At 41.9% G+C, this 18,460-nt stretch overlaps 1 protein-coding gene across 3 annotated transcripts in view; it reads right to left on the reverse strand.

Annotated features, from left to right (window-relative positions):
• The window catches only part of LOC311268147 (uncharacterized protein), a 33,947-nt gene that overhangs the window by 5,862 nt on the left and 9,625 nt on the right, over positions 1-18,460 (reverse strand). For 2 of the 3 annotated variants that reach the window (XM_084371596.1, XM_084371598.1), the window contains exons 2-5: positions 5,421-5,472; positions 4,117-4,197; positions 1,626-1,744; positions 117-252 (exon numbers count right to left, since the gene is read on the reverse strand). In XM_084371596.1, the coding sequence (XP_084227722.1) occupies positions 117-252; positions 1,626-1,744; positions 4,117-4,197; positions 5,421-5,465 (381 nt within the window). In that variant the 5' untranslated portion in view covers positions 5,466-5,472. Of the gene's footprint in view, positions 1-116; positions 253-1,625; positions 1,745-4,116; positions 4,198-5,420; positions 5,473-5,723; positions 5,780-18,460 lie in introns of all 3 variants that reach the window. The other variant, XM_084371597.1, reaches the window with a different exon arrangement.

Raw genomic sequence — 18,460 nt, forward strand, 5'->3', positions numbered from 1 at the left:
TCTCTTAATTTTCAAACTTCAAGTAAACCAGTAAAATTTTACACCAAATATGACGAAATCTCTCAGAAGTTGCTATTTTGCTGGTGTGTGAATTTATGATACTCTGTCTATCTCACCTGATAGTGTTTGTCTGCTCTGGCAGCGGTTGAACAGTTGACAGATTCTTTGTTTTCTTCTTGTGAGGCTTGTTCCTCTTTTCTGGCATCAGCTGCCTCCTCGTCCTCAGGCGTCTTCTGACTTTTGGTTTGTTCCCTGACACACAAACACACATGCACGCACGCACACACACACACACACACACACACACACACACAGGCTCAGACGTAATATGTGTCTACACAAAATGCTGCACATTAGAGCTCGTAACATAAATGATTCAGAACAGCGCACCAAGAAAAAGAAACACTGGATACACTGAGTTGTGTGTGTGTGTGTGTGTGTGTGTGTGTGTGTGTCAATGCCCTGGCCTATAATCCATCACATCATCTGTCACATGGCTGCCTTCTATTTGGTCTTGTCATGGTTAACATAGAAGTGTATCTGTGACGAAAATACTGTAGTCCCGGCTTCATGGCAAATATTTCCATCTTTAGAAATGCACATGTGATCTCTGCATATTTTCTTATTCCGTGCCAACAGAGTGCAACTTAAAGGTCGAGCAAAATGTAATATAATATTCATGATTATGTTTTCATTCGTGTATAATCATTCCACTGCAATGTTTCAACAGTTGCCCAGAAAGGACAAACAAAAAAACCTGCTTCTTATGAGGGCCTTTTGCATTTTTCAAGTTTTTAGCAGCCAACTTAAGGAAGGATGAGGCGAGGGATATTCAGTTGGTTGCAATCTGCAGTGTCACTGCCAGATGCCACTAATTCCTACACACTGGGCCTTTACCAACACAAGTGCTCCAGTGCCCCCTATCATGAATGTCTTGAACACTATTACCCACTTTCAACCAAAGCGAAACAAGTGCTGGTTCTGGGCTGGTACTAGTGCTGGTTCAAAGTTGGTTCAACCCGTGAACCTTTTAAGAACTGGTTTGCTTTTCCATGGGCATTACAGCCACTATAGAGTCACATCATTTGGTCACTGTGTACAGCATGTCTCCAGTTTCCCAGTATTGTTAGGAACAACTATGTATCTGTGGAACCTGGAACAAATATGACAACACATGACTATTAACAAGTGTTGCTCCTGGCTTTGCATGCCTCCAACTGGCATCTAAACATGACTGGTCCTTTGACCACTATTGCCTCGATTGGTGAAAATAGTTTAAATCTTTTTGTTTATTTTCTAATGGATAAGGCAGAACACGCTACACTAGCTCTGGTTTTCTAAAAATGGTGGTCATCAGCATTTTTAGTTGGTCCTTGGTCACAATAACCCCGTGCCTAGGCCCTGATGTAACCAGTTCTTTGTTCTAGACCAGCATAGTGTTGGTGCCACTCAGCAAACACTTTTCCTGGGCTGGAGCCAGTTCTTTGGCCATCAAAGCGCAAAAAACATTTTCCAGAGTAGGCACTGGCTCCGAACCAGCACCTAAACCGCCTTGGTCAAAAAGATGTATATGACATTGTAAAATTGTGATTGCATCTGAATAAAGCGGTTAAAATGAGGCTCACGTTTCTGTGTGCTGCTCTGCTTTGTCCTGTAGTGGTGGACGGGGCCTAGAGATGTCAGCCGATGCAAGGACAGGAGCTGGAGCTGTTTCACTGAGCCACTGCTCCCTCAAGTTCTGCCTCTGTGTGAGAATACAGAGAAAAAAATCAAGAAGAGTTCAAACTAGAGATCAGACAGACTTAACTTGCATGACAGCTGGAATCACGATCTTGTGATCATGTGATCTAAAAAATTAATATTGCCAGGCTTTTGTGCTTGTGGCCGAATACATAGTGGTTGAACCAATCAGCATCTTATGAAGAACAACTGGCAGCTAAGTTTTTATTACTTTATCCAGTTTGTATTTTAGGGACAGTGCATATTAAACAACAAGCAAATAAGAGCAAGCGCAGACATGACATGTAATTTACAGAACAGTTTGCAAGAACAGAACAGCAAGGACAACCAGAGGCAGAGACTGATTTGAGAAATAAGACACAGTTAACACAGATAAGTAAAGTAAGAACAGTAACACAAATTTTGGTCAGATTAGATTAGATTAGATTGTACTTTATTTATCCCTTGGGAAGGTTCCCTCAGGGAAATTGAGGAAAGCAACCGACCAGCAAGAGAAGCAACTGTTTACATTTGCTTTGCTTTAACACGTGGAGAAACCCAAAACTTGACAGACCTACTGCCTTGTACAGGTTGCTAAGCTATGATTGGACAGTTCTTGTTCTGGGGATGGGTCTTGAGCCAATTCTGTTGCACCATATTCGTAAACAGACATAACCAAAACAAACAGCACACCAAGCCATCTGCCTGTATTGACACACAGTCAGCCACCTGGCAGCAATCTGCCATTTAGGCTTCTCCACAGACCAAACTCGGCCTGGCCCTGTGGTGCTGCCATTTTGGATCTTGCTGAGGATGAGTAAGACCAGCAAGTGACAGTGAAAAGGTGTCACAGCTCTGCACCACAGCCCCGAGCCCCACACATCCTACTCCTGGAGTTAAAATACATCTGTCACTCTCTCCTGGCTGCGGTGTGAGCAGGAGTGACAACCTGAAACCTGACAAATGCTTTTTTTTCAAACACTTGAAGCCCCAAAATCTTGATAGATGGGACTCTCCACACATATCTGGGCTGCTGTTGATGGGTGGGAGCAGGAAAATACAAATCAGCAGTAGTTGCAGGAAAGATACTGAAAATACCGTCTTCTCCTTTGGGCTTCAGTAGAAGAAAGCGACACATTCTGCCTCACATTTAACCGCCACAGAGATGAACGAGACGTTGTGTCTTCAGGCAACACTCATTCAACTGCGGCGGGGATGGGCCGTCCCTGCCGCTAGCAATGCACTTACCCCGAGGCAACGGGTGGTTTGAGAAAGCAGAAATGTGTTGCACATTGTTTGTGTGGGAGGCTGTTAGAGTGTGCATAATGCAGCACTGGGCTACAAAGATAATGTAATTTGTTATGTGTTGTTTATTTTGAAAAGAGCATGTCCTGAAGGGAACAGTGAAGTGGCTCTGTGCAAAGAATCCCCGGCTCATACAGAAATAATGTCCCTTTTTTCCTTCTCCATCATCACCACTTCCACTCTTGCAGTGGACATCCGGAGTTTTAATTTAGTTTATTTCCTCCAGTGGGCCGGGTTGACATAGTAACAAAGAATGTTTGGTTCTGGAGCAGGGATTCTAATGCATCATGCGCATGTAACTGAAAACCATTTGCTTATGTGTTGCCGGGACTAAATCTGCGTCACATTGAAGTCCGAGTGACCCCACCCAGAACACTTGAGATAGGGCGTTGACTAGCGAGCTGCTAAGCTTGGCAACAGTCATAACACGTGAAATGAGGGTGGGACACACCGACGGTCAATTTATAACACGAAGCAGCTGTAAAGGAGGGAAAGAATGAAAACAAATCGATTGGGCCTGACCCTCACTTTCCAAAGCTTTTAATGAAAAACATTTCAGGATGAATCCTTATTTGGTTTGCGGCCAAGAGATATGAAAGGATTTATATGACTCTTATGTCTGAGCGATAAATATGAAGCTACAACTAGCCGTTGGTTAGCTTAGCTTTGGACAAAAACTGTAAACAGGGAAACAGATAGCCTGGCTCAAAATCGGCCCACCAGCATGTGCAAAGCTCACCGACTACTGCACATTGTGTTGTTTTTTATCTGCATAGAAACCATGTACGAACCAAGTGTTTTAATTTGTGTGTCTGTATCCTAAAGCACAGACTTTATTGTAGTATGGGGTTAGGGTAAGGCAGCAAAGAGTCATGAGCTTTTTTTGCAAAATGTGTGCTGTTTGGTAGATTTTGTAACCAAGCCCAGGCTAGCTATTTCCCCATTTTTAAGTCTTAACGCTAAGCAAAGCTGAGCCCCTGCTCGCAGTAGCTTCACATTTATTGTACAAGCAGGAGAGTGGTATCCATCTTCTCATCTAACTCTTGGCAAGAGAGATTAAGCAAAAACTTAAATCCGTGTCATTTAAATCACCTTTTTCTGGGCCGCCTTAAAGCGCTCCTCCTCTGTCTCCCTCCTCAGCTTCTTCTCTTCTTCCTGCTGTTGATGTCTCTCCTGGCCACAGAAGAAAAAGCAAAATCTTTGAGGAGGTAACGTGGGGAAAAAAAGAAAATGCAACCCTCTTGGAGTGGATCGTTCCTTCCTGTCTGGGTTGCTGAAGTGTGTCATGAAAGAGAAGTGCGATAACTTAGCAGTTAAAGCACAATCACAGAGAAAACTTACTGAGACAGTGACACCTCTGTGAAAGAAAATCTCATATCACAGCTGATAAGGCAGTCAAATCCACTGCTTTAAAGTGTCTAATATAGTCTGAAGATTGAATCTGTACTCAATCCCAATGGCCTTTTACTTGACTGCAGCAGCTTTCGCAGAAAAATTCAAACTATTGATAGTGACTGTCTATGCTGCCTTGTGAGGATCTACGTTGTTTGGAAGTCATTTCTGTAGCCTGTATTCACACATAAAAGACAATTAATTCAATCTTTCCAGTAATGTTATCACTACTTACCCCTCCAACTCACACAAAGTCTTCCTGTAAGTTATCTCTTAACAGCAAAACACTTGAATTATTCCAAAAAGCGCTGGTTAATGTGAACTGAAACAACAGCTGTATTTCTTCTACTAACAACAGAGAGAACTTGATCCAAGAACTCTGTGCTTATGGTGGGTAACACCCGCTTTTTAATATAATTCTCTGGTAACACCCCTCTGCAGTCATGGTCCCTGAAGACAAGGACTTCTTCTGTGTGAAAGCAGAGTACCGAGAACGACCAAGGGAGAGAGAGGGGATATTTTTAGGGGATGTGACCGACAGATTACAGGCAGGCAGATACAGCTGGCAGAGTGCAGGAATGCCGAGAGAAATAGTTCAGTGACGCAGCACATTGCATGCATGCTGACACTGTATCTGTACTGTTAATGTAAGCTCCAAACATGCTGAGGTCCACTCCGGGCCTTCGCTGTCTCTGCTGAAGTGGGTCACCCGCGTTTGGGCAGATTTTTACGTTCGAGCGAGGTCAAGCAGCAACCACTCAGGCCCTGCAACCTTTCATTTCACAGTTCAGTGATTATTGGCCAGAAAGTTAACTGGGGAATGTTCTTTGCGTGTTCACTTCAGGCGGCGCAGATCAAGCGAGACCGTTCCACCGAAGTGACATAAGACAATGTTGGTACGGTGAGATTATTTTGACATGAGGTGAAAGGTCCAGTTGGTTTAAGGCAGACAGAAGTGGTCAGTAAAAGGGCAAACGTAAAGACAGACAGGAAGACGTTCTCACCACTATGGCTTGCAGCCTTTGTTGGTACTTCTCTGCCTCGTCCATGCTGGGCCTTAAAACAAATACAAAAGAAATACTTGAGTTGGAAAGGACAGGGGAGCAATACAGTTGCAAACATCAAAATACAGCAAATACGGATCCTTGTACTGGTAAAAAGAGGCAGTTAAAGTGTTGTCATGCCAGGTTTCTAGCTGCGTCTATGATGGATGCAGCTAATACAATTTTAACACCAACATTTTGTGTATATGACGTTTTTTTTAAATGCAATTACACCCTCCAAAAATAGGTGATTGACTCCTTTACCATTGCAGAAGACGGGTTTGCCTCTCTGTTAGTCGTTATTCAATATCACAAATGTGCTGCAAAACAGGGAACAGTAGAACGCAGCAGATCATATGCCTCATCAGAATACTGTACATCCAGAAGACTTTAAAACCTCTTAATAAAAAATATTTTGGATTAGACACATCGTTTTTCCAGCACTGATTATGAAAGTTGCGAAGGAGTGAAACACCTCACTCCTTTCTCATCTCAGCTGCACATGCACAGTATCCACTGGGTAGCCATCAGTCAGACTTACTGAATAATCAAATAATGTTTTTTGTAAACAGCCCAAGTTCTGATTTGCCATTTGCCAGGAAGGTTGAGTCAAAATAATCTACAGCATGTTTGTTCCTGGTAACAAAGGAAAATGTCACAGTGGAGCTCTCTGGCAGAGGAATAAGATAAATCAGGCTTTGGCTACAAAAGCAATACTTGGGAGTACTTACATGGGTTGTGGTCAATTGGTTGACGGTATAAAAATATCAGATTATCCCCTGCTTCTTTTTTTTTGGGATGATAGTGTGACCACGCTGATGAAAGTCTGATTCCCGTCATTCTTTGGGTGTGGTGTACTGGACTTGCATCCTCCACATTATGAACCGCACAGATTTAAAAGGAAAAGTCTGTTCGCCGCAGCCGATTCAGTGATGAGCCCTGACACTGAAAAGAAAAGTTTGGGGCACAAACTTCACCGGTTGTGCCTCCATGTTAATGATGAGGCAAGTACTAAGGAATATTGATCAATGGAGGAACACTCACTCACTGAGATAAAAAAGAGGATGACTGACAAGTCACTGCACTGTACTACTTACAGAAGATATTGATCCTGACTCATAGATTAAATATTTAAGACCTTGCTGTGTTCAGGCTTACAGTCTCAGCTCTGACAGGCATAGTGGGAGTGAGTGGAGCCTGTAGTGTGAAGCTGTAGACCGATGTCTCTCACATTCCTCACACATTTTACCTGCACGCTGAACTTATCTTAATGCAGCCCAGACCTTTTTTCATACTTAGTTTAGCGATTTCATAGATTTACCACCATCACTGAGTTACTGTACAAGCAACCCTGACAGTTTTTCAGTTTTTGGAAACATCTTGTGACTGTAGGATGTTTATAATCAAGCAAAAGTAAAGAGAATAAAAGAAAACGACAGTAACAGGTAAAAGAAAGAAAGTGAAAGTAATTTTCCTTTTGAACCTTAGTGATGCAAGATAAAAGATTAACAGATATGGCAGATGATCATATTAAATGTTTCTAATACTTTAAACTGTAACCAACCAATTTTTTAACCATGATATTATCAATTCAATTTAAGATTTTCCAGAGATATTACGCAATGAAGCTTAATATAAAAGTAATGCTCCTTGGTTCATAATCCTGTAACAGACTTCAGACTTCCTGCACTCACATCACATCAAAGCTTCTCACTGTGAAGGACCGTCTCTTTGAAGTCAGCGGGCTTATAAACCCTTTGAGATGTATAATAATTTACCATTAATGACTGTTTGTTGGTTCATCCGAGATGAGGGAATATCGGCTTCAGGCCCCCCGTGTGCTGCCTGGTGAGTCAGCGCTCCGCCCAGCTAGGAAGCGTTAACTTCAGATTCCTATCTGAAAATGCGGTGATGGAGTTCTGCTGTCCCTGTGTGCTCTATTCTCAGCCATCGCTGTGACCTCTGTTCAGGGGGCGTATTCATCCCCAGTGGGAATTAGTACCACATTATCAGTATTATATGATGAATAACGACATTAACGTGAGATTATGTAACTTTACCTTAAAGTAACAGCTTCAAAATCAATTTGACGGTACAGTGAATTTGTAATAGGGTGAATGGTGTCTCCGTCTCAGCCTCTCCGCCCCCCCCGTCACTTGTTTCTGCACAATGTAACTTCAGTGAGACATTATTAACATTGTTATGATGTAATGAGTTTAATTTGTAGTTAGCACCTACTGTACATCACATCTGACGTCTTTCCATAGCGGCACCCTGAGGTTGATATTTCTGATTTTGAGTGAAAAAGCTAGAATTATTGGATGGATTGTCACTAATTGGATACATATATAGTAGAAATTGTGTCCATCAATTCTTTGGCTTATGACAAAATACCTGCAAAACTGACAACATTCCCATTTAGCCTCAATTGTACTTTGTTTAGTTTTAATATGCAAACACTAGCATGCTCACACACAGCAGAGCACCCTGCAGCTGGCCTGAGGATCCTTGTAATCCTCACTTTCTATCGTTTCTTGTCAGCCAAATCTAAAAGCTTACTTGCTTTGTTGTAATTACATGGTTTGGCCACTATGTCAAACTGGCATCAATGCCTGGTGCTTGTCCTGGGGGTCTGCTGTGAGCTGTTAGCATGGTGGCATTAGCATTTCATTGAGGTACCAATTTTATAAGATCACTTTAACTCATAGAGGTCAAATTAACAAAGATTTCATCAAGAAAAAGTTCACAACCTCACAATTTCTACCTCGAGTTATGATTCAGTGCCATACTGTGTCCTCAGTTCAGATTTGGGTTTGCCCAAAACATGCTCTGCTTTTTTTAGTCATGGTGCTTCACATTTGCCGCTTTTAATAAACTGTTATGGATTCAGATATGAGTCATACCAATTTTGAACTGCCCATGGGAAGAATAAACATTCTTGTTTAGAGCCCTGTTTTCACTGTCTTTTATCTCCAGCTGTTGTCTCTTGTCACGACTCTCATCTGTGTGTGTCTGACTCGAATCACTTAAGGAAAAACACAGATGTGATTGGCTGAGTCGCGTCATGCGAGTGATTTGCAACGCATGCAGTTTCCTGAACCACTAGTCCCATAAAGGCCAGAAAAGCTGCAATGGTTTACATTGAAACGCTCTGCCAAATGTATTAATTTTTAATTATTTATCAGTTATAGGTCCGCGTCCAGACAAGATAGTACCTGTGGCCAGACCTGGATAGCGGTTCGCCCATCAGTGATCTCAGGGGAATGGAGAGGGATGGCAGGTTAACAAGGGGGCGCAGTTTGGTCATTTTGCTAACAAGGGGGACAGGTATTCCCTGTACAGCTGTATCTAAACACAGAGTTAAGACTCGTAGTCATGTTTTTGTGGCTATTCAACCCCAATCCAGACCTTTGCTGGCTTAAGAGGAACATGTCTCTCAACCTTATTTGGCACCACCAGCGCTGTATTTTTCCTCAAGATGTGCCATGTGGGACAGCTAGCTTCCTTTTTTCCGCAAAACAGCTGTAAGCCAAGTAGCTTTCACCGTACGTTACCACTTTGTTCAACTGGTTAGAGAACTGGTTATCTCTGAACTAAAGGCTGAGATGTTTAGCATTCGTTTTTGGAATGTCTTCATTTGTGTGCTGAGGACCTGGAAAATGTTAAGTTACCAAATCTACATGTCGTCTTTTTGTGTATTGAAACTTTATTAAGAAATTCAGTTATGATAATGGAAATGAAAAAACTTGCTCACCCGTGCCAAGTTCTTAAGGCCCCCTAAGGTGCAACATGACCCAGTTTGGGAGCCAATGCACCAGCTCATTGCTTCGACAGTATATATCATGGCTACATTTATATTATATTATATTATATACATTTATATTAATAAATTTTGACTGCATATAGTCCATATTGGGTTATTTTTCATTCTGTGTACATCTTTTGGTATCATTCATTAATTTACAGTTGGTATGTCAGTAGGCACTTTGTGGCTATTTACATGTTCTGGTTAGTTGCCAAACTGCATTTTGCCGTAGAAGTTGCCGCGCAATGACAATAAGATTTAAATCCCACAAATCTCTGCAGCTCGGCTCCAAAGATCTGGAGGAAATCCTTCTTAGGAGAGTGCAGGCAGTTACAGCAACATGTTAATGCTCATAGATTTGTAATGAGACGCTCAACAATAACATCTTGTGTTGTGTTCAGATGTACACATGAATATAGAAGAAAATAGAAGTCAAAGTGGAGATGAACACAGTGGGAGTCGGAGGTACAGAAGTAGCAGTAGGAGGATGAGATGTAGCGGTGACAGCTGTACGGTGGTGTTACTTTATAATTTCACTGACAGAACTTTGTCACTGAAAGCCAAGTGACTTCATACACAGAACAAAGCAGCGCAGAGATCAGAGGAAACACAAAGATCAAGACGAACTCGATCTGTGACACATAACAACATTCGGCGCGTCCACAGGTGGGCGGCGTTCTGCGTCTCTGTGTGTCATATGAAGGAGGAATAATGAGGAGCCGTGACTGTTCATGAAGCTGGAGCACTGCTGGGAGTTTTCGCTCTGTTTGAACATGAGAAAGAAGCTCTTTGAGAACCACAAGGTCACTGACAACCTCGGGGGAACTGCTATCTCCTCATGACAGCAGCCTCTGCACACACACATTCACGCAACAACACAAAACAGCAGGCAACACACTGCCTCGGAGTGAGTGAATATGAAAATGATACTGTATATGCGGTGGGTGTATGAGTGCGGGAGTGTGTCGCCTGGAGGTTAATGAGATGAGATGTGTGACAGGGGTGGTTGATGTTTAGTTGGCAGTGTAGACTGTGTTTCACATAGTGTAAATCGTTATTCTCATGGCGGCCCTGTGGCGTATATGATGGATGTTAATCATATGAGACCATACGTTTCACTTCCTGTGGACACACAGAGACAATGAGACGATAGCTAAACAGCCTGATGATAAGAAGGTCACCGGCTAACAGTGTAAGGATGAAGAGGTTTGGAGCGTAAAAATGAACAAAGGCGAACAGATGTGGATTGAATTCCATGGAGGTTTATGACCCGGGAGGAATCCCCAGGGTCTAAAGAGCAGAACAGGAAGTCTGTTTGCATAATACACATGACTCACAGTTGGAGCTGCAGCCGGTCAGTAGGCTGACAGTAATTTTAGTGTACTTTTAAATGTACTACATGAACTCAGTTAACTTATGGTTATTCATATTTGCCCGTCAATTAGTCTGTTTCTGACTTATTCAGGTCGACAAAGTCATAAAATTAAAACAACTTTGTGGTGGATTGCTGAGAATGAAGCCTGAGCCAGAAAGTCGTTGCTCTGTAGTCCGGCAGTACAGAAATAAAACATTGTTGACTTTGTTTCACCATCGTCATATTAAAGATTTCTCCACATCAAATGCACACTGGCCAGATCAAGACTTTTATTAAGTTAGTGTTGCAGGCGAACTTGTGAGTGAGGCAGAGCTGCACGGAGAGAGTGAGAAGAGAAGAGAGACCCACACTGGCAAGGTGAAAAAAGGGGTTACGCTCCACAACTTCACCCTCTATCGATATAAACGCTGTTATCTAAGACAGGCCCATTCCACTACTTTTTTAGAGGGGCCATATTTGCATAAGAGTGAAGTTCAAAATTCAATTAAATTCAAAAAGTGCCAAGGGGCCGGACTTTTACAATCCTTATGTCTGACCTTGGAATTTATATTAAAACGTTCCACTTTTTATTCTTTCACTCCTCTTTTTGTATTAGTTTTCACAATTAGAAAAAAACATGATATACACAAAAGTACAGGGGGAAAAAAACAATGCACCTTTTTAAACTTAGAGGTAAGTTGTCAGTTTGATTCTCCTAAATTCCCTCTGCTTAAACAGCCAGAGTTAAAACCTTTCAGCAAAATAGGAGTATTTTGGGGCTTAGCAACAGACATAACTAATGAATGGCCTTTATTGGCCTAATAACAACATGATCAAAGGGCCAGAATGAGGTTGTTAAAGGGCTGCATCCGGCCCATAGGCTGCCAGTTGAATAGGTCCGGTCTAAAACTATGTATCTTAAATAGTCGTTGTAGCACCCAGCTCTACAGGTGGGCATCATTAGTGAGGACGATATTAATTACATTATCGGCACGTGCCTCTCGCCCTAAAGAGGGAGGCTGTGTGCATTTACACAGGAGGCACAAAAGACAGGATTCGTCAGGGATCTACGTATGTTAATAAATACTGTGTGTTCATCTACACATGCAAAAGGTCTAAAAGACAGCATCCTCATGACAGATCCTGTGCTCCACCAGCGCTATCCAAGACATTTTTATTTGAGAAGCTTAAAGTTTAAGTCTATGTTTACTCTGGAGAGTTTTCCCTTTCCTGCCAAGTTTATACAGCTCTTAGCTTTGCTGCCACATGGGCCACGATATTTGCTGCAGTGACACTACTGCGCATGGAAACATTTAAAATGATTGAAAACAACCACGCTAATCATCAAAGTAAATAATTTCAGAAAATACTCGTACATCAATTCAAAACCAATAAGGTCAAGTGAATTGTCCATGAGCATGGTGGCCCCTTAATTAGATTAAATTATTTTTTGGAGTGTGAGGCAGGTGGAGAATTCATGCGTACATGCGGATACGGATGATGTCAGAGCCAATCAGCGTATCACCACTGCCAAGTGTGTCTTGGGGTAAACTAAAGCAGTTGTTGATCACTCACAACCACGATCAAGCGAGTAGTAGAGCTTGATGTTTCTGTCCTGAGTTGTTAGACACCAAAAAAAGGGTGTAAAGCATAGTGAATATTGGACTTACATTAATCAGAAGGGTAGAAACGTAGCGTTTCTTTGAAACCGCTGGACAGGTGAATAAGCAACTGGAAACCTAAAAGGTTACTGTTCTGTTTATGAGTCATTTCAGCTGTCCCAAAATGACAAAACACAATTATTACAAGTTTAACTAGCTGGAGGACTGATGTTGTTGCATCAGTCCCTGAGCACACTATTCATTCCTTCATGGCTCAAATCACCAGATTACTGTATGTATGGAGGGCTGAAGCTACAGAACTACCAGCCTCTTTGAATTTTGAGAGTCAGGGCATTTTGCAATCCCACAACTCAAATAATGAAAGCGAGGCGGCTAAAGCTCCCGAGTTTTGAATGTTGTAAATCATTCATTCCTCATCATTCATATTCAAATAAGTCATTCCTTCTGGAAATAATAAGTTAATAGACTTCACCCGATTGTTAAAAAGCGCTAAAAAGTCAAAAAATATCCCTCTAAAGTGGATATCACATACAAACTATTGAAACGATCGCTTTCATACATTAAACAGTATCGGACAACACTGCTCTTGCGCTCCGGTGGAGCTGAAGGACATGCAACTAATTTATACTTTATAAATTAGCAATGTAGAGAATGCCGATGTCTTATTTATAAACACAATCCATTAAACCATGAACTTGCAAAACAATTCCCTCCACCATTAAAAAAGAGTCGGGAAGCTACCTGAATATAGAAATAAACATCATTAATTATCGAGACAGTGCACAAACAGGACATACACGTTGCTGAAATAACACACATTGTTACTTTTGCTTCACACTTTGCCTTTGTTGATAAGGTTTTGGTTGTTTTTTTTACAATGTTTTAACAAGGTAACATTTTATATCTTAGAACATATAATAATGCTTGAAGCTGTATGTGCAGACAAATCCACAGTGATCATGTAGTGAAGATATTTTTTTGGGCTGGAGAAACACGGAGGAGAAAACATGCTTTTTGTTCTTGACCCTCGCTCTTCTGTTCTGTTCAGTGCAGGAGAAGCTGGACATGCAGAAATCCTTCCTGCTGTCTGTCTCCTGTGGTTTTCCTCTTTCCATATATACATGTTTTTATACAGCCACAACTGGAAGCTCATTGTAAAAAATGAAAATGTTTGCTCAGGCTTCCGATGCACACAGTTAAAAGCGCACATAGAGCAGAACAACATAGCGGTGGGTAGGTAGAAAATGCATTTCATGCTCAGCGTCGTGCTCAGGCAGCTTTTGATGTTCACATTAACAATTGAAATCAAGGAAAAGGATCCTTTGCCTTCCTCTCTGGAGCTTTTGGAAGGTTCTCCCAAATTGCAAGGCAGGTGAAATGAATTGTGGATATTTTTTTGACATTTAAAATGTCTCTCTGGCCGTTTTAGTGCACCGTCATGATTTGTGTGACTTCTCCCTCGTTGTATAGGAGAAGCATTTTCTGCAAGCCAAAGAAAAAGCAGACACATGGATTTTCAAAGCCTGTATCACTTACAGGAGGGGCGATGTCTTATCTCCTCCAACCTTATCTTCTCCCAGGGGGTTTGAAATGGCCTTTTACAGCTGTCACTTCTTTTTATCCAACGACTTACTTGTTCAGGTCTGCTAAGAAGTAACAAGAGTGGGTGTGAAGTGCATCGGCGGTGCGCGGGAGATGAGGCACTGTATGATTCTGGTGTTAAAAATATAATTAGAACAGAAGTGCTTGCTCTTCTTCTCAAGAGGGGGAAAAAATCAAACGACAGACTTCTTCATAACTATCTTCAGAGTAGCAAAATCCCAAAGGGAAGGCAGTTAGGAGGTAGAGATGAATCTTTTATTCTGTTTTCAACGTAAGGCATAACAGACTTGCTCTGTTACCACTTGTGCTGTCACATGTGATAACGCAACCACAGATTTGTTTGCAAAGTTCATCTGAGCCTGGTCAGTTTAGTAGGGGAAAGGCCAAGATGCAGATGTTTGAGCCTCTTTGAGGACAGAAACTCCCCACTGTGTAAATATTGTGTTGTTCCAGATTCTCCTAAAACTGGAATCTCAAATATGGGAAGAGGAAAAATATGTTATTGGGGTAAACCATCCCTTTAAAGTGACTATAACCAATGTATTTATAATAATCAAATGTAGTGTGGAAAGAGTTCTAGTGACAAACACACAGGGCATTATCACAGAATTACAGTTTCAGTGTAGCCTCTTTTAGCTTGTTTTGGTTTTACGGCACGCAAATGTACTGTTTTGGCTCACTCTCACAGGCTTTTCAACAGGATAATGTTGCTACTGGATTTGCAAATGATTGCAATGATCAAGCATCAGTGGGACATGTCCGACCAAGTCTGATCCATGGAGACCTCACCATGAATCCGACTTGGCTCTGACCCATCAAGTCATGGACACAGGACCTTCAGGGGTGTCCTGTGGTGTCTGGCTTTGGGCGTTGGCTTCAAGTCCTGTGGGTTGTAAGGTGGGGCCTCCATTGTTAGGACTTGGTCTGCCATGTCCCATGCATGCTTGATCGCATCGACATCTGAAGAAGTTGGAGGACATGTTGGCTCCTTGAGGCTTATGTCAGGTTTCTTGGGCCATTCCTAAGCAGTTTTGAACTTATGGTTCTAGACAGCAGCCAGTCTACCTGATCAAGTGCTACAACAAAGAAAAATTTCTGTCTGGTAAAAATGAATGTCAAGTGTTTCTCTGTCTTTTGTTTTTTCAGTTTGTTTAGTCTGTTAATCTCATTTAGGTCAAGAAAAATGAGACTATGAACATTTAAACGAGGCGGTCTGGGAGAGTGACCTTTCTTTGGCATGAGTTACTCTGACATTTTCACCCACACATAAACAATGTTTGAGGGGGGAATGTATTAAATTATAGATATTGTGCTATAATGGTAGCCTCCAATTGACAATCCAACAAGCCCACCGACTTCACACAGTGATTTTCCAGGTGTGCAGACACAAGAAAGTAGGTAGGAACTTCTTTCTCAAGTGTTATGCACAACCAAGTGCACTGTTACGGTGGCTGGGCAATAAATCCAAATAACCACATATAAGCACAACTCAAAATTAGAAGGCATGAACCAAATGTAAATAAATAAAATTTAAAGACATGAACTGGCTTTGAGCTGCCATGTATGTCAGGTGTATCGTCAGTTACTGTCATGTCTAAAATAACACAATAACACAGCAAACCTACATCAAACCTAAAGAATCTGAATACTCACTCAGAAACGTGACGCAGAGGTTAGCGTCCAACACCGCCATAATACAGAGATCATTGTGTCTGACACAAAAACCAACACGACAGCTTTGTGTGGAGTGAGTCATGACTCACTGTTGACCAGTAATGGCAGAGTTTTAGCACCAGGTCCACAGTGGCTGTCCATGTGTCAGACGCAGGGGGAGACTGGGTGGCAGCCAGGACTGGCAGCCTCCTCTCAGCTGATACCAGAGTGCTTGAAGCGTGAGGGGAACTCAGATCAATGTGCTCTGTGAGACTTCCCTGTAGCAGGCACACCCACACACACACATATGTGAATGTGCTTAACACACACTTGGATTCATTCATTAATTCATACCTGTGTTCTGTGTTTTTCTACACATGCAGGTGTGAGCATACATGTCCGTACATTTATGCGTCCATTTACATCATATCGCATTGCATCACATCCTTCTCATGCAGGTAGTCGTGCGCTCTGTCTTGTTCCATGTGAATATTCCATTTCACTTCAGCCTTCGAGGTGCTCCTCCACTGTCAGATGGGTTTATCTGTGTGTGGTTGTCATCTTGCGGCACAGATTGTGAGCCATCGTGTGTGTCTGCTCCCTTCAAAGGCCTGCGTGCAGCCTGATGTCAGTGTGACTTACTTCATCATTGGCTCAAATCAGCATCAAAGCCCCAGCAGACGAGGCTGCTGCAGATGGCTGCTGTGTGCTCGGGTGCCTTGTTTGTCTGAGCGGCTCTGTCAAGTACTTGTTAATTAGAGAGAAGGGGACGCCCATGCTTCCCAGCAGGGTGAACGTTGCCCCGCGCAGCCTTCACTATTTAACCCCTCCCTTCTGCACAAACAACAGATCAGTGAAATATGATGTTGCTCACTGTTGCACATTATGTGCTGAATACTTTTCTGTCTCAGTTTGCTCCCCTGTGTACACTCAGACTTTCTCTGAGCACCCCTCAGTGCACATGCTCTCATGCTCTCTCTGTTTTGCTAGAGAGAAAAACGAGGTTTTTTATCTAGAATTTGTCTCAAATGCTACTGTAGTCAATACTAATCTGTAGGAGTGGTGAAGCCAGTGATCAGTATCATGTATATATGATGTGTACATACACTTTTCACCACACATAAACAGGTATTTATAAAAAAAAAAAAACAGATCTGTGAGAATTGAATGAAATAAAACAAATGAAGAAAAAAAAGAAAAGTAAAATCTCACACATATTTCAGACCAGGTATTCATTTTGTTTTCTGGCGTGAACCAAGTATGACCTGGATCCCTTTCACACTGGACACTGCTGCGTTCGTGACATAGAAAGGAGGCAATCTGTTCTTTTAAATTTTACCCGTGTCTAAAAAAATGTGCGTATACACACTAACTTTGGTGTAAAAATGGTAAAAGAGAAGTGGAAATTAAACATATGCTTGAGAGGGAATCTAGTAATAAAGCATGATTTATTCAGGCTACTAGCTAGCTACCAGTTTTATCAAAATACAATGTTATATTGATTCTTTGAACGACGATACAATGTTAACCTATATCACAAAGTCTGTCTTGATGTGATTTCAATTAGATTCAATTCAGCGGCCTGCGATCATTTACAGATGATATTATCTGCATTTTACACTGCATAAATTATCCTAGCATTAGCAGACTTTTCCTCTGAATTTCAGTCTGCGTGCATGCTTCAAGAAAAAAAGCAGCTAACACTGCTGTAGTGAGAGCAGTCAGTTAAGTGAGTTAAATTGCACTTATTCTCTGTCTTTGATTTCACTGACAGGTCTTAAGAGTGGTGCAGCAGTATTGACATGCAAACAGTTGGCTCAGAACACGCCTACATCTATTTATGACAGAGTTTGGAGATGGTTGAGATTCAAAGAAACAGAACTATAGATATGCACAGCTCTATAAATGTGACAGTTCTTGCAGGCATATGCGTATTCCTGTCTTTATGGTTTGCCATGTTAATGGGCCCTTAATAGGTTCAGACATAACCACAGCATCTGCACTGCCCTGACATGTGTTACTGTTGGTTTACATTTAAAGTGCAAACACAATGATGGCTGGACAATTATTTGTGTCAGTGATATGCTTGTTAATTAACTTTTTACTTTGTTTGAGGAAAAAGTGTAAAGATTGTGACAGTTTTTCAGGACAAATGGCATTCACAAACTGTTGACTTGGCAACAGCCACAGCAAATTGACACTAGTTGCTGTTTCAGCCTCTTATCAGCTCCTATAGGACAGATGTAGCATGTTTGTGTAGTGCAAGAGCTCACACACTTAACATGCCATGGCAGTGTGTTAAAGTGGCGGTGTCATAACTCACGCCGGGATCACCACGCTCACTCTCCGGCTCAGTATCACCTCGGGCAGGCCATTATTTAAATGTTGCCACAGTTGCATTTCATGCTCGTGCCTCCTCTGCTGTGACACGCCAGCCATGGCAAATTGAGCTCATTCCAAGAAGTGAACCAGTCTAAAGATAATGAGGGGGTACTTGTGTGTGTAGAGCAGACGAATTCAACACTATGTATGCAATGATCTCATAAAGCTCATATAAGCAGTGCACTTCATAGGAGGAATTATTCAAAACTGCACTGAGGGAGGTTGAAATGCCCTATATATCCATCAAAGTAGAGTACTGAAAAAGATTATGAGCCCTAAATATCGATGTGTAGCTAATGTCCTACTTTGAATGTCAAAGTTACTTTTACAGCTAATTTCTCCTGTCATACGCCCTTTTACACAAACTGTGAAGAAAAAATACTTATCTAAAATGTGGGTACATACTATTTCTGGCTCTCAGTCTCCTGAAATACCCATGGCTTTGCTTTGGTCAGAAGAAGCTGACCTCTGCAGGACTGAGTGAGTTTCATATGCTGGCCCAGTACTTAAAAGCCTCCTAATCTTTTTGCTCCTGCTGCTCCTTCTTTTTTAGGAGTCAGCTGAACACTCATAATGCACGACT

This window comes from Pagrus pagrus (genome assembly GCF_965226575.1).
Source record: "Pagrus pagrus genome assembly, chromosome: 13".
Lineage (NCBI taxonomy): Eukaryota > Metazoa > Chordata > Actinopteri > Spariformes > Sparidae > Pagrus > Pagrus pagrus.